The 14,093-nt window shown below is 34.1% G+C and overlaps 1 protein-coding gene across 6 annotated transcripts in view; it reads left to right on the top strand.

Moving 5' to 3' along the window:
- The window catches only part of LOC100745962 (axin), a 30,886-nt gene extending 16,966 nt beyond the window's left edge, over positions 1-13,920 (top strand). For 2 of the 6 annotated variants that reach the window (XM_003485473.4, XM_012393887.3), the window contains exons 2-8: positions 8,125-8,280; positions 8,460-9,264; positions 9,611-9,775; positions 10,183-10,862; positions 10,978-11,288; positions 11,430-11,728; positions 11,814-13,920. In XM_003485473.4, the coding sequence (XP_003485521.2) occupies positions 8,193-8,280; positions 8,460-9,264; positions 9,611-9,775; positions 10,183-10,862; positions 10,978-11,288; positions 11,430-11,728; positions 11,814-11,940 (2,475 nt within the window). In that variant the 5' untranslated portion in view covers positions 8,125-8,192 and the 3' untranslated portion in view covers positions 11,941-13,920. Of the gene's footprint in view, positions 1-6,635; positions 6,802-8,124; positions 8,281-8,459; positions 9,265-9,610; positions 9,776-10,182; positions 10,863-10,977; positions 11,289-11,429; positions 11,729-11,813 lie in introns of those variants that run through there. The other 4 variants (XM_012393888.3, XM_012393889.3, XM_024372296.2 and 1 more) reach the window with 4 other exon arrangements.
- Positions 13,921-14,093: the final 173 nt, after the last annotated feature.

Genomic DNA, 14,093 nt, shown 5'->3' with positions numbered 1-14,093 from the left:
TCGACGACCGACGGTCGGTGTAGCTGCCGGCCGAGCGGTCCCTTAGAAGTTTCTTTGAAAGATTCGCAGCTCGCGAGGCATAATACCACTACATAAAGTCATCTGGCGATAACGGTGACACGCCTTTGACCGTTTCCGCTCGGTCTTTCACCAACAAATCCTTGTCGGTACTTCAAAAGACTTTAGAAGCCGTGTTTATGGCCTGATCGGGATCATTTCCGTTTCAACATTGATAACATTGCTTTCATTATTTAATTGATAATCCATAATCGTATACATACTCGATACTAAGATATACAATGCCTAACACTTCTGGAAAGTCATATATACATTGGACAGTATCATATGTCCTACGATCTGCTCTTGAAACGTTGACTGATTGGGATCATTGCCGTCCCAATATTGATAACAGTACTTTCATTATTTAATTGTCAATCCATAATTGGACTAGATACTCAGTAATAAGACATACACAGTGTCTAACACTTCTGAGAAGTCATATACACGTTGGACATTACAATGTGTCGTATCTACGGTCTGCTCTTGAAACTTTGCATGATTTAAGGTTAGGTTGCATGAATGATTTTTTTCTAATCTTAGTCTTAAAGGGAGTCAATGTGCGTCGGTATGAGATAGGAATTGAAATTAATGCACCTTTCCGAGTTATTGTCGAGACATGCCTCTAGATTCTGTTGATAAAGAGATCCCGCTTCTTTACTGGATGTTGATTACTGAGCAACCCTGACGTACCGATCCTATTGACATTCGATTTCCACGTGTCTGGGGCATGAATTTCATAGATTGATAGATGGGAAAGCTTACTTGGAAATGAAATTATATACTCATATTGAATTTATTTTATGTGAATCTTTATTTTACATGAATTTTTATTTCTACTCGTTTTATGAAAGTCTCGCGGTAATTTGAGTCGCTTAAATAGCGAAAGTGGTTTAGTTTAAAGAAACGAAAGCAAAATGTCACCCGCCAAAAAACTTGCAAATAAGCATAAAACTCGCGAATCTCTTTGCGTGTTTCCTGAACATGATTGATTCTTAATCTTGTTCGAGACAGGTTACATGATTTCTGAAACGCTAGTACTTCTAACGGACGTTTTATTTAGTCGTAATGACGAGCTCCCAAATTAATTTCTGGTTTCCCTTAGCTCGTGGAGGCAAAAAGCTAACGAATCAACGTGAGGGTCTAGAGTGGCAACGTAGGCACTCCGCTCAACGTACTCTACCTCACTTGTTATCTATAACAAAAATTTTGCTAATGATTTTTGAAAGTAAAAATTACAAGCTGCATTTCACGTTCCTTTGTCTTTTTTTCACTTTTGATCACAATTCTTCGGTATTAAGTGCTATCCATAGAACTAACTGGATTTTTATTGTCAATTGTAATTAGTGTTATAGATATTAGAAATTAAAAGTCAAAATTTTTGAATTACACAATCCTTTGGTCAGCTTAATTTAATAAATTAATCTTTTGGTAATTTTGCCAATATAAGCATTAATTATATTACATTTTAATTTTAATTGTACATATTTTGTACTCTAATAATACTAGTATGATGGAAAAAAGAAAAAGTAGAACATAATTCGTAGAGCATCAGATATCGTACATTTTCTCACAGTCGAGTAAAATACATAAACCTTTCCCGATACGTTCTTAATTCATTCTATTTTTCGAATTCTCTCTTTTCCGAAATGTTTTCATAAAATTTCATCGGAATGGTGGGAGAAATCTGTTCGCGACCGTGTTAACGAAAGTTTTGTAACTGCTGCATGGAAAGAACGAAGGTCGACCGGAGGAAGGACGAACGAAAATGTCGAGAAAGATAAAAAATTCGAATTATACTCTGTAAAGCCATGTGGAAATTTAAATGGTGGTCGTAAGAAAAGCATAGAGTCGTCTGAGACAGAGTTCCTCGGTTGAGCGCGTAAAAGAGATTTTTACCCGAGGTCGAAGCACATAGCTAGAGAAACCCGAAGGTGGAAGAAGGAGGAAGAAGGTGACGCATGAGGAGGATGACTGGGTGGGTTGGTAGAAAACTTACAGGTACCGAGAAGGAACGAGAGAGAGCCTGAAAGGGTTAGCTGAATGGGCGCCGTGTGTGCTTTTCTCGTTTGAGGAGCTTCGGATTGCCCAGTGCCGTACTTAGATTTCTTTGCGCTTCTGCTTTTCCAACCAATCATTTCAATTTGCCGGTATCTTATTAAACTCTGCTAATATCTTTCAAAAGCCTGTCCCTTTTAAACGCGGCAGATCTTTTTCTCGAGAAATGATCGAATGCATGAAATACTACATCTTTATTGCGTTGGTATTGCGTTGGTACCAACGTTACCGACGGAGCGACGAAAAGTCGCGGAAGGCATCGCAAGGTACCAAGGAGGACCAGAGAAAATTCGTGGAATTTCGGTGCACGAACCTTGCAACGAAATCAAAGGTGACGGGACGGCAGGCAAGAAAAAGAAGCGTGGCTGAGGAGGAAAATGAAACAAAGAAAGAAGAGAAACGAGGAAAGAAGAGACGAGAAATGTCGCTCATCGTCTCTTCTCCCTTTCTCCCTCTCCATTCGTTCTTTCCTTCCTGCTGTACTCTGTTTTTCGGATAATTCCAAGTAGCGAGCCGCGCGATTGCCGACATAGCAATCTAAGATGTGAAAAAGAAGAGAAGTAAGAGAAGGGCAGAGAAGAGAGGCGGATAAAAAGAAAGAGACGATGAAGAAACGGTGGAGAGGCAGAAAGAAACCGAGAGTGAGTAAGTAAGTAAAGTAAGAGGGTAAAATAAAAGAGGAATCGGAGAGTCCTTTGGACGCGTATAGGGGGGAAGGGTCAAATAAGGTGGACCGCTGTCGGAGTCGAAGCGGGAGGCCGCTCAAAGTGGACAGAAAGAACGAAAGAGAAGACAAAAGAGAAAAGAAAACGGAAGAGTGAACGAGCAAACGTGTACCGGACAAGGATGAAGAGGTTAGGAAGAAAGAAAGAGGCACGAACGGGACGGCCGCAGGTAAAGGCAGAGGGAAGACGAGGAAAGCGATGAAGGAGAGAAAAAGGCAAAAAGGGAGACGGAAGACACAGACCTCGCCGGCTGGTGGCTGGCGGCTGGCGGCACCGCTTGATGTACGTCGGGTCCGTAATTACAGGTTTTCGGAACGCCTCGCTCGCCGAGCCACGCTCTTTGAGAGCTAGGGCCCTTCCCTCGCCTCGTCATCTAACCGGTGACTTCGAAATACTTGTCATTTCTTCGATCTCTTTTTCGCCGCGAGAGATAAATATTACCGTCTTTAGAAAATATTAAAGCATTCCAAAGAATGTTATGGGATACTATTTATTTCTCTTTTATTTTTGATTCGCTTTTACGATTCATATTTAATAATATGTTCAATGTATATATCCAATGAGAATTTTGCAACGCTTTTTAAATTGCGTTGAGTAGCAAATTGTCATTTGACATAATTTTGAAGCATAAAATTTAAGTGTAAAGATGATGAGGTATAATGATTGGTTACTTTACCTGCAGTGGAAGAAGGATAATTTTGACCACCCGGTATATAAAAGTTGGATAAAAGTTTGAAGCGTATACGCGCCACGGTAAACTGCGTAAAAAGACTGTGCAATGCAATGTATTCGAATTCGATATGCGCGTGTTTAATTTTGATCACCGATAGCTTGAAAAATTGATAATTAATAGTAATATGGAAACTCGCTGGACTTTATTTATCATCGTATTTTGCAGATTCAACTACAATTTTTTGTAAACAGAATCAGCTGTTATTTGCAATTGCAATTTATACGATATGTCTTGATAGTATAATATAATATCAGTATTAATAACAGAATAGTCACTGTAAAATAACATATATATTGTATTACAACGTGTAACTAACATAATAAATACATTTTATTTTATTCAGAGAAATGATACTCACGATTTATATGAAAGTTGCGTAAAAGAAGAAGTATGAAGCGTGTGGAATGAGATCATTGAAATACCGTTGCAAAAATCACGGTATTGTGGGTTTCAATATTTCAGCATTCTCAAGAAAACCGAGAAATATTTTCGGACGAATAAGATGCAATGCGAGTGGGAAACAGGATTTAAATTCCATACGGTTGATACATCTTTGTACGCTCGAGAAAATTTCAATATCTTCGGAATACTTTCTTCTATAGATCCATAGCGTTTTGTTCGTCGATATCAAACCGTTTGGTATGCGGGGTAACACCGATCCTAGCATTTACCGACCAAGCGAAAAGAGTATATAGCGTGTCATTCGGAGATGAATCTTGTTCCTATCGTGTCCAGATGGCTTTTGTACATTCTCCGGGTCGACGACTTTCACCTATAGGGAATTCGATTCAACTATACATATACGATAAACATGCAAATTTTAATTAAACATATTTATGTAATAAATTTGTTCCAAACAATTATTGCTACTTTCAAAAAATAAGAATTATCTTAAAGTAAATTTTTATTAAAAAGTTGTATTTTCAAAAAAAAGTATAAACAAAAAATATACATATTTTATAATTATATGTAAGTACTTTGGATATTTCAGTTGTACAATTGAAACAATGATATATAATTAAACATTAGTATGATTTTGATGAATAAAAGATAATGAAAGAGGAGAAAAGTGAATACTTCAAGTGCTAAAATCCTCATATCTATTCAAACATTGAAACAATAGTCTCGATACTCGAAAGGTATTGAAAAGCCGAAGGGAGAAAGATTTAGCCTCTATTTGAAATTAAAGTTCAGCGAACCTTTTCACCGCGCCTAAAAATCTTCGGCGTTATAGGCAACAGCCCTAATAGTTCTTCATGCACGCGACGCATTTCTTTCGACATATAATTATATCTCACGGTGCTGCGCTTCGAATAATTATAACGACGGACATCATTAAGCAAGTAGAAAATGAAGAAGATATTAGGGAAGTATATATAAGGCATAGGCTGGAATGATTATTCTCACACTTTGGTCATTATTAAAATTGAAGATTTTAATGAAGTATCCTACATTGAATGGTGAATCACCCTTGAATTTATATTTCAAATGTTCGTGTAGTGATTAACGAAGAAGTACTTCTCTTTAAAAGATCGGAAAAGTTCCAAGTTCACCTTACCAGAGTTTGTCACATTGACAATGATGAAGTCTCACTTTAAATTTATCATTTTCAAAGTTGTACGATTATATCTTTAACGAGAAAATTGAGTTTTCAAGGGCTTTTCTATGTTTTTACTTTGATTATAAAACAAAATTATTCTTTCCTCTTTTTAACAATTTAATTCACTTTTACTTCATTATAATTGTTTTATTACAATTTTATGAATATGTCACAAAGTAGAAGATATGTGAAAAACATCGTTAATTATTGAAGTTAAAAATTACTAGTTTCGTAGAAATCTGATTTGTCGATAATTGTATGTGTACATAAGTATTAGCCCTAAATCGATATTCTTTTGAAAATACGGTCACACGTGATTTTGAAAAGATCTAATAGGAATTTTAATTAAAAAATCAGTCAATCAGTATTTTTATTGATTGATTATCTTTTTAATATTCGTAATATTTTGAAAGTAAAAAATTGTTTTATTTTGTATAAAGTATATTTTAAATATCTAAATAGAATTAAAAGCAATTTACTTCATAGTTTTATTAAAAATTGAAATGATTTATATCACATCAACTTAGTATTATCTATCTACTAGTCACATCTACTACTATAAAATAAAAAAACAAAAGGTCGTTAATAAAGTAACGGTTTTTTAGTCGACCCTGTGGTTGCTGTTACAGGTGGTTGAAAGAAATATCCTATCTTTCTTTTTTGTGCAGTGTTGAGTTAACTTATTGTGTTTTAGACATTGCTTTTATTTATTTGATAATGCAATTTTTTTGTGACATTTTTGGGCTGTTATTATAAATTAATTTAGCAAGGTGCTGGATTTTTCTAGTATAAACTAATATAAACACTAAATTAGTTCTCAATAAGTAACATATAAAAATCAACGGTACTTGTAATTTATATTATGATTTTTTATTTCTTTTATATTTAAAAAATTATTAATTATTAATTACATAATTGGAAATGTTCTATAGAACAATAATGAGATAAGTATGCATTACAACATACTATCTCTAGTTATTTTAATTTCTATTTCTTTCTTTTTTTTTTCTTTTTTTAATTTTTGTAAAGCCAACGTATGATATTTAAATGTGCAGTGTGAGTTTATAAATAAGCAAATATTTTTTACAAACTTTTATGATCTAATATAAGAGGCAATATAATATATAATATAATATAAGAAACAACATACTATTTGGAAAGCATAAAAGTTTGATATATTATTTCTGCATATAACAATTAATCATAGTTACTTGTTGAAGGAAATAATAGTTCAAAAATGTACACATTTATATCTGCTTAAAAGAATATAAGTTTTCCAGCTAGAACTAATATCATTTTCTAATATTAGTATTACCTATCTAGTAGGATTACTTATATTTTTGTTCAGAATAGAAATATCAGAACCGTGCGGTTTCCAATCTGACAAGATCAGACATTGTATCCCTACTCCACCCTTCCTGACTGTGGCGTCAGTCCTGGTCAGGACGCAGCCTTAGCTCAGTTTGCCTAGAGACGCGTCAACAGTGGTATCGCATGTTCATTCTGTTCTATAACAAAAGGAGTTAGAAGGCACTTGTGTCTAGGTCAATATAATTCTACAGATCATAATAGATTTTATAAGGCTATAGGGTTTCCAAGGTCACTTCCAAAAAAGTGTGAGCAAAATGGTATGTACATTTCTTTTCATCCCTTAACACAGGTAAATGTGCACTGAAGTGAGATGATTCATTATGACAGCTTTTCATTTCATATTTTCCCATTTACCCAGGTAGAGATCAAGATCCTATCGTTGCGTGTAGAGTTTTTGTGTATCATAGATTTATTTACGTGCACTATGTGTATTCCTATATTATATATTTCATACTTTTAATTAGCTAAATGTATAATGTATTCTCATTTAAGTTTTAGTCAATTGATATAGAAAATTATGATAAACATTTATTCATATTTCACAAGTTTGAGAACTAAAAAGAGAGAAGTTGTGCATGATTTAGATATAAATATAAAAGTTCAGAGTTATTAAGTTGGAATTGCTACTTTTATAAATATCATAAAGTTTTATATATAAGTGTTTAAAAGAGATAATTTTATCTACTATTTATTATACCATTGTAGTTATTAGCTTAAATTTTTAAAAATTATCAGTCTTAATAATTTGAATTATTAGTTAGTAATATCTTTCTTGCTCTTCATATAAATACAAGCATAATATAGATGTGGTTGTAATGGGAGACTTATAAAATCATATTTCTATAGCTCATCATAACAAAAGCCAGAACCTTAGGAATATAATAGTCTTTTCTTTGTATAGGATACCTTATTCTATAGAGCTATTAATATCTATCCACCCTGTCAAAATAAAATTCTGCTCTAATGTGAGTTTTATTTTGAAAAATGAGTTGGATTTGGGGTTGACTATAGTGTTCAATGGATTGCGTTATAATTTTTGTCGATCAATACCACACAAATGTTCTGCGCGGACCAATAGGGATATATAGAGAGGTATCTCTCAATGCGCAGACTGCCAAGAGCTACCCTACGGTTTTTCTGTCAGGCTCCGCCCTTAGAGTTCTTCGGGATAGGAAAACCATCCTTAGGTGCTTAATTGGTATATGACTCACCACAGGGCTCGATCGATCCATCCAGCATCCCTAGCTTGGGGCTTTTGTTCAAGTATTCTGAATCCAGAATATACTTTCCTCAATGTATATTACTATACATCCAAATGTACAATATTTTATGTAAACCAAAATCTGATATAGCAGACAAAATACAGAAATTTATACTAATTATACTAATATAAAATAGATATATTGAAACACTTGTTGAATCAATAATTTCTAAATAACTTCTTTCTCATGAGATACAAATATATTTGAAAATGTTAGTTTTATAAAACATTTTTATAAACATGTTTATATGTTAACAAACATATGTCTAAAATTATTATTTGTTCAGAAAAAAATAAAAGATTATTATTTTTGTTCTAGGTTTGGTTTAACCATGTCTACTAAGAGGCGTCGTGGGCCTAAATTAAATATAGAGCGTAAAATAATACATGAAGGCCATAATAGATAGGATGAGTGGATCTCGACAGAACGAAGCACGTTGCTTCAATGAAAACTCTCCACGGCCACCAGTGCCTGGTAAGATGTTATACATATTATTTGTCAATTGTTAAATCTGAAGTTTCATATTGTACCAATAAAATAAACAGAAATTATCAAAAGTTAATATAAATATTTTATATTGTTTTGTTGTACCTGACATTTCAAAAATATTATGTGATATTTTATAAGTTATTAATTTCTTATGTACATTTTAGGAGAGGAAACAGGAAACTACATCAGCAGGGTCCGTCCACAGAGTCCAACTCTGACCCCTAGGCGTTCTTCTCTTACAACACCAACAGCTGCAGGTTGCGATGCTTCGGCACCTTTGGGATTTGAACCGGAAGGTTGCTGTAGTACGACAACTATGGAAAGTGATTCGCCACCTGCTTGCTTGCGGTGGGCCAGGAACCTGCATTCTTTGCTGCAGGATCCAGTGGGCTTGGAATTGTTCAGAAAATATCTGGATCAAGAAGGCAGACCTCATGCAAATCCTCTTAATTTCTGGTTCGCCTGTGAGGGCCTCAAGGAACAAGATGATCCTGAAAGGATAAATCAATTGGTTAAACTTATCTACAGAAAGTTCTTCCTCAAGTCGCAGTTAGCTATACCTGAAGATGTACGAAAGGAGGCTAATCGTCGAGTTAAAGAAGGGCGGGTGGACGAAAAAGTATTTGATGCTGTACAGTTGGAAGTTGAGCGTCTCATTAATGAGACTACATATCCAAACTTTCTTCGATCCGATATGTATCTTCAATACGTTCAATCCTGCCAAAACCCGGATTCTGGTGGATGTCCTAGTTCAGGATCCAGTCGAGAGATGTCTGTTTCTTGTGGGCCAAGTTTATTGCCCACTGTCCACGAAGACAGTGAATTTGTTAGTTCCATACATAGCTCACATTCAGCTAGTGAAACGCCTGGGGAATTGAGGGGTGAGCTGAGATTGACCAAAGATATGCTTATGGCTACTCAACAAACTAGGGCGATGGATCTTCGGCCGAAGCCAGAAGCGTATGCTGGGTAATTTATATGACTAAAATTTGTTTATTTAGAACATTTATTAATTAATAGTATGCTTAAAGTTAGATTTGCATTAAACGCTTTATTTAGCTGTTTTTTTCTTGAGCTTGTTTGTGTGGATTTCTGTGATGTTTTGTAATGTATAATATTTTATATACACAGCATTTCTGAAGTATAAAAAGTAACTAAAAATATCACATATTATAAAAAAGCATAGTGTACTATATGAACATTATAATTCTTTTCTTATTATATATATTAAAATTTGTGATATTTTTGCCAAAACAATTTTCAATCTGTTGTTTGTTTTTTTTATTTTGGTTTGATGTTTGCGTGGCGCTCATAGCATTTATTTACAACATGGGACTAGTCCATATCATATGCTCGCACTCAGACTGCACGCTCAATATTCCTCATACAACCCAGTATCCAGACAGGATTCAGAACTTCAAAGCTTGAGCAGTGATGCACGAACTGAATCAGACAATATGTCTCTCACCGATTCATCAGTGTACGTTTTTTTGTTTTATCTAATATATGTATCTAAATCTAATTATCTAAATCTATTTATTATAAAAATTATAATTTTTCGTGTAAATAAATTCCGTAAATATTTCAAGATTTCAACAAATAATGCTCGACCCTACTTAATGATCTTTTTGTGTTCAATTCATATCTTGTTTTGTTCTATATTACATTGATTTATATGAATTTTTGTTATTTTATTTTAAGATGATAATTCAATGCGTTGATATTGAGTTTTACAATATTTCTATACAATACAGGAATAAAAATAACATTGCTTGAATTGTTACCTTTTCTCCTTAGAATGAAAACTAATATGAAAACATACTTATACCTCATCACTTTTTAATAATTATCAAAGTTTGTTATTACTTTAACATTTTTCCTTTGCAGTGATGGAGCGTCAATGAGTAAACAACGAAGTAAAAAGCAGTATATAAGACAATCTAGAGCTATTAAAGATTCAGCTAGTTTAAATCGTGATCCGCTGGCTCATCATACTATCATCCCTCGTACACAGCGAGTACCACGTGATCTAATGCGTCCTCTGAAACCGGAAAAATTTGCTCAAGTGCTTATTGAAAAGTTGGAGAACGTTAAACGCGAACGAGAATCTCAGGAAAAATTTGATAGGCATTTGCAGGAGAGCGATACTATTAATAAGGATGCATCATTGGAGATGTCAAGTGGAGCACCGAAAGCACTAGCTGATGCATTGAGAGAAAAGTTAATGATAGAAGAGGATAATGATCAAGCGATTTTGGACCAACACGTCTCACGAGTTTGGTCGGATCTAACGCCTTCTCGATCTCCTGGACTCTCATCCCCAAGACTGCATTCGCCTGAAAGAAGACGTTCTACGCACAATTATCCACGGCCGTATAAACAGAGAAAAGAAAAGGACGTGTTCTCTACGTTTTCAGCAGATAGTGGTAATATTCACGATTTTCAAGAAGGCAGCGATCTTGTCGGAGCTGGCTCCATGAGTTCACTAGGATCTCACTTGCCTAAATCTAAATCCGTGCCATCAGATTACGCCGATTCCCTCCATAAACAAGACCTATATCTTCAAGGTATATTTTAGAATGGATATAAAAATACCGTTAATAATATACTAATTCAAAATGTACAAATTTATGTATATATATTTGTTATACAATATTATATTACTACTACATATTTTTATAGGTCATGATCAAAGATTCCGAAGGTCAGACATGACTAGAAGATCAGCCACAAAGAAGTCTATGACGGAATTAACTGACAGTGGTGTTAGTGTTGTAAGTGACGTGCCACCATCTACAATTAGCAAAGATATTCGTCTTTTATCGTGGCTTAAAGAAACTGACAAGAAAGCGGATATCAAACATAGCCGCCATGGGAAGAAGTATGGTTCTCGCAGTGGCTCTTTGGAAAGGACAAACAGGGAAACATGGGGTGTTCCTGCTCAGCCTTTTGTTGCAGATCCAGGAATGCCACCTTTACCACAACCTCATACAGTAAATACTTTCATCTAATTCTGCGTTACTTGCTTTTGATGATTATTTACATATAAATCAATATATAATACAACAATATCTTAAATACTTTAAATTAATAGTGTTTATCGAAACTCTAGATGTGTATTCTGTTTTATACAGGCAACCCAACTAGAAGAAGCAAGAAGAAGATTAATAGAGGAAGATAGAGCACGCTCGAGTTGTAAACAACGTCATTCTAATATTTCTAAACAATCGTCGTACGAGCCTACAATGCAAAGTCAATCTTATGTCCAATCAAACCAATCAACGTTAAAGAAGACGAAGCAAGATATTGGAGATTTTACCACCGTTGTGTTCAGTTTCTGTGACGAACAGTTTCCTTATAGGACTAAAATTCCTGGTCATAATGTCACTTTAAAACAATTTAAAGAATACCTTCCTAAGAAAGGCAGCTATCGGTAAGTAAAGTAACACTATTTATAAAATTTCTCAGATATTTTACATCTTTGAGCATGATGATATCTTCTTTCTTTTTTCTTCTAGATATTTCTTTAAAACCGAGTGTGAGGACTTGGATACGAAGGTTATTCAAGAAGAAATAACTGACGATTCTGAAGTCCTACCGTTATGGGAGGGTAAAGTTATGGCGCAAGTCAAGGCGCTCGAGTGATAGACTGAAACAAGGATTATTCTGAATAAAAGAACGTGCTAACTTCGAACAAGTGCCGCAACTAATTTTATTTAAGAGGACCAGCATTCTATAAGAAGAAAACCACAATAAGGCGATATTCGGTGTTAGTTTATTGGAGTTGCTAAAGCGGTTTCTTCCGCTTAAGTTAACCGAGCAAGTGCTTTTAATCGATAAAACAAAAAACCTGTTAAACCAGCAAAACCGTTATATGTTTATTAAGTAAAAGAAAAAAAAGAAAAACAAAACGTCTTTAGATAAATATACATAAATTTTATTGAACATTTATCCTTAATTATAGTATTTCTTACAGGATTTGCATTTTTTTCGGTACTTTATTTTTAATTTTAACAAAAATCATTTCTCTAACGTTCAGCAATATTTTATATATACTTGTTTCTTTCTTCCCGTTGTGTACTTGACAACGGAAGCTATACACATGATGTCGTCCGATTGTAAATAATTTCGGTTCGTCCGATGTAAGATTTTGATAAATAGGCGTTTCCTTTTATAGAAAAGGTTTTGCTGAAAATAATCAAAAAGAAATCAACTAAAAGAAAAAGTAAGTGATTGCAGTTTGACCACGTCTAATGAAATTGGACGAATTGCAATAAAAAAAAATTACGATTACATGAAATTTTCACGAAGGCAACATTCTCATTTCAAGTAACAGAGGTTTCAGAGAAACGGATTACTCTATCGTGATTGCAATTTGGTTATCTCCAATCGTTTTGGACAAGCTGCAGTAACACCAGAAACACCCTGTATATTGATTGAATAATTTCTTCCTCTTAAAGACTTCCCATAGTTTTCCGAACGACTGTACAAAGGCCCGCGTAGTTTCGCCTTAGTAAGGTCTGTATAGACCCTAGATTTACATAGGAAAGAACATTATTACAAATTAGTTTTTAAGGAGATATATTACGTGCATTATAAATACACACGCTCTGTTTAATATACGTAATATATCGCGCATTCGAAGATACCGCGAAAAAAAAAATATTAAAGATACAGATCATGTTTTGTCGTACCACCATTATCACCCATTTGACATTGTAAAATAAGCTCCTGCATAAACGTAACACGCATACTGGGAAATAGACGCGCAACACGCAATTGGCATCGGGGAAACAAAATACTTTGGTGGAAAAGGATTAATTAGTATCTAGACCGTAACGATGTTTTATCAGGTGCGAAAAATTGTGCCTTTTTAGTGCAGTAAGGACGAAGTAAGCCTAAGGAAAAAAAAGGTTAAGAGATACTTATTAAATTGGAGACCAGCGGGTCTAATATCGAGAGGATAAATTTGATACATCGAGCGTTTTGTATATATTTTTTTTCAAACTTCATCGTAGTCTTTGCAAGCTTAATCATTAGTAATCGTTATAACGCTAAAGAATATTATCAGCATCGTTACTTTCTGAACGTTTGCTTTTCAACATCGAACGTACATATTTCGTCGATAAATACGTATTTACTTTACGTATTAATCACTCTTACTTTTTTGTTTTTGTTTCTCTCTATCTGCCTTTAAATGATTCTGTTAGAAAATGAATTAGAACAAATACAAAAAAAAAAGAGGAAAACCAGAGAGAGAAAAAATAAAAAAATCGAACGTGTGATTAAATCTTCTCGAATGGCCTTCGCATACTGGTTCGATTTCTTAATAGTCGTAGGCGCTCGCTTCCTAAAACAACTGATTTTAAAATTTTTGACAAAACGAAGACGCAAAGAAAGAAAGAACAAAAATGTAGTATCATCTACTTTGAAAATAAAAATCGATGACGCCGAGACTGGAGGCGATGCACCGTGGCTGATAACAATTTATTGTATGTAATTGATTATCTTTAATTAATACTACGAATGATAAAGTGTTCCTGTACCTAATTAATTAATAATGATTATTATTGTATATCAAAAGTATTGAGAATAATAATGCCATTTTCACTGGATTATATGAGATCTGTCGCATTCTATTATTTTAGAGATTTCCTTATCTGTATCAGGGAATTTTGTATCAAGTCGTGAAATTTAATTACAGATAGTAAGTAAGTTATTAACAGGGGTTTCATGTATCTGTTTAAAGAAGAGAACAAAAGCATAGATTATATGAAAAGTAATAATTGACCAGATCT

Source organism: Bombus impatiens, unplaced genomic scaffold, assembly GCF_000188095.3.
Source record: "Bombus impatiens unplaced genomic scaffold, BIMP_2.2 scf_0060, whole genome shotgun sequence".
Classification (NCBI taxonomy): domain Eukaryota; kingdom Metazoa; phylum Arthropoda; class Insecta; order Hymenoptera; family Apidae; genus Bombus; species Bombus impatiens.
Note: the sequence above shows the minus strand (reverse complement) of the source record. Positions and strands in the feature narration are given on the sequence as shown.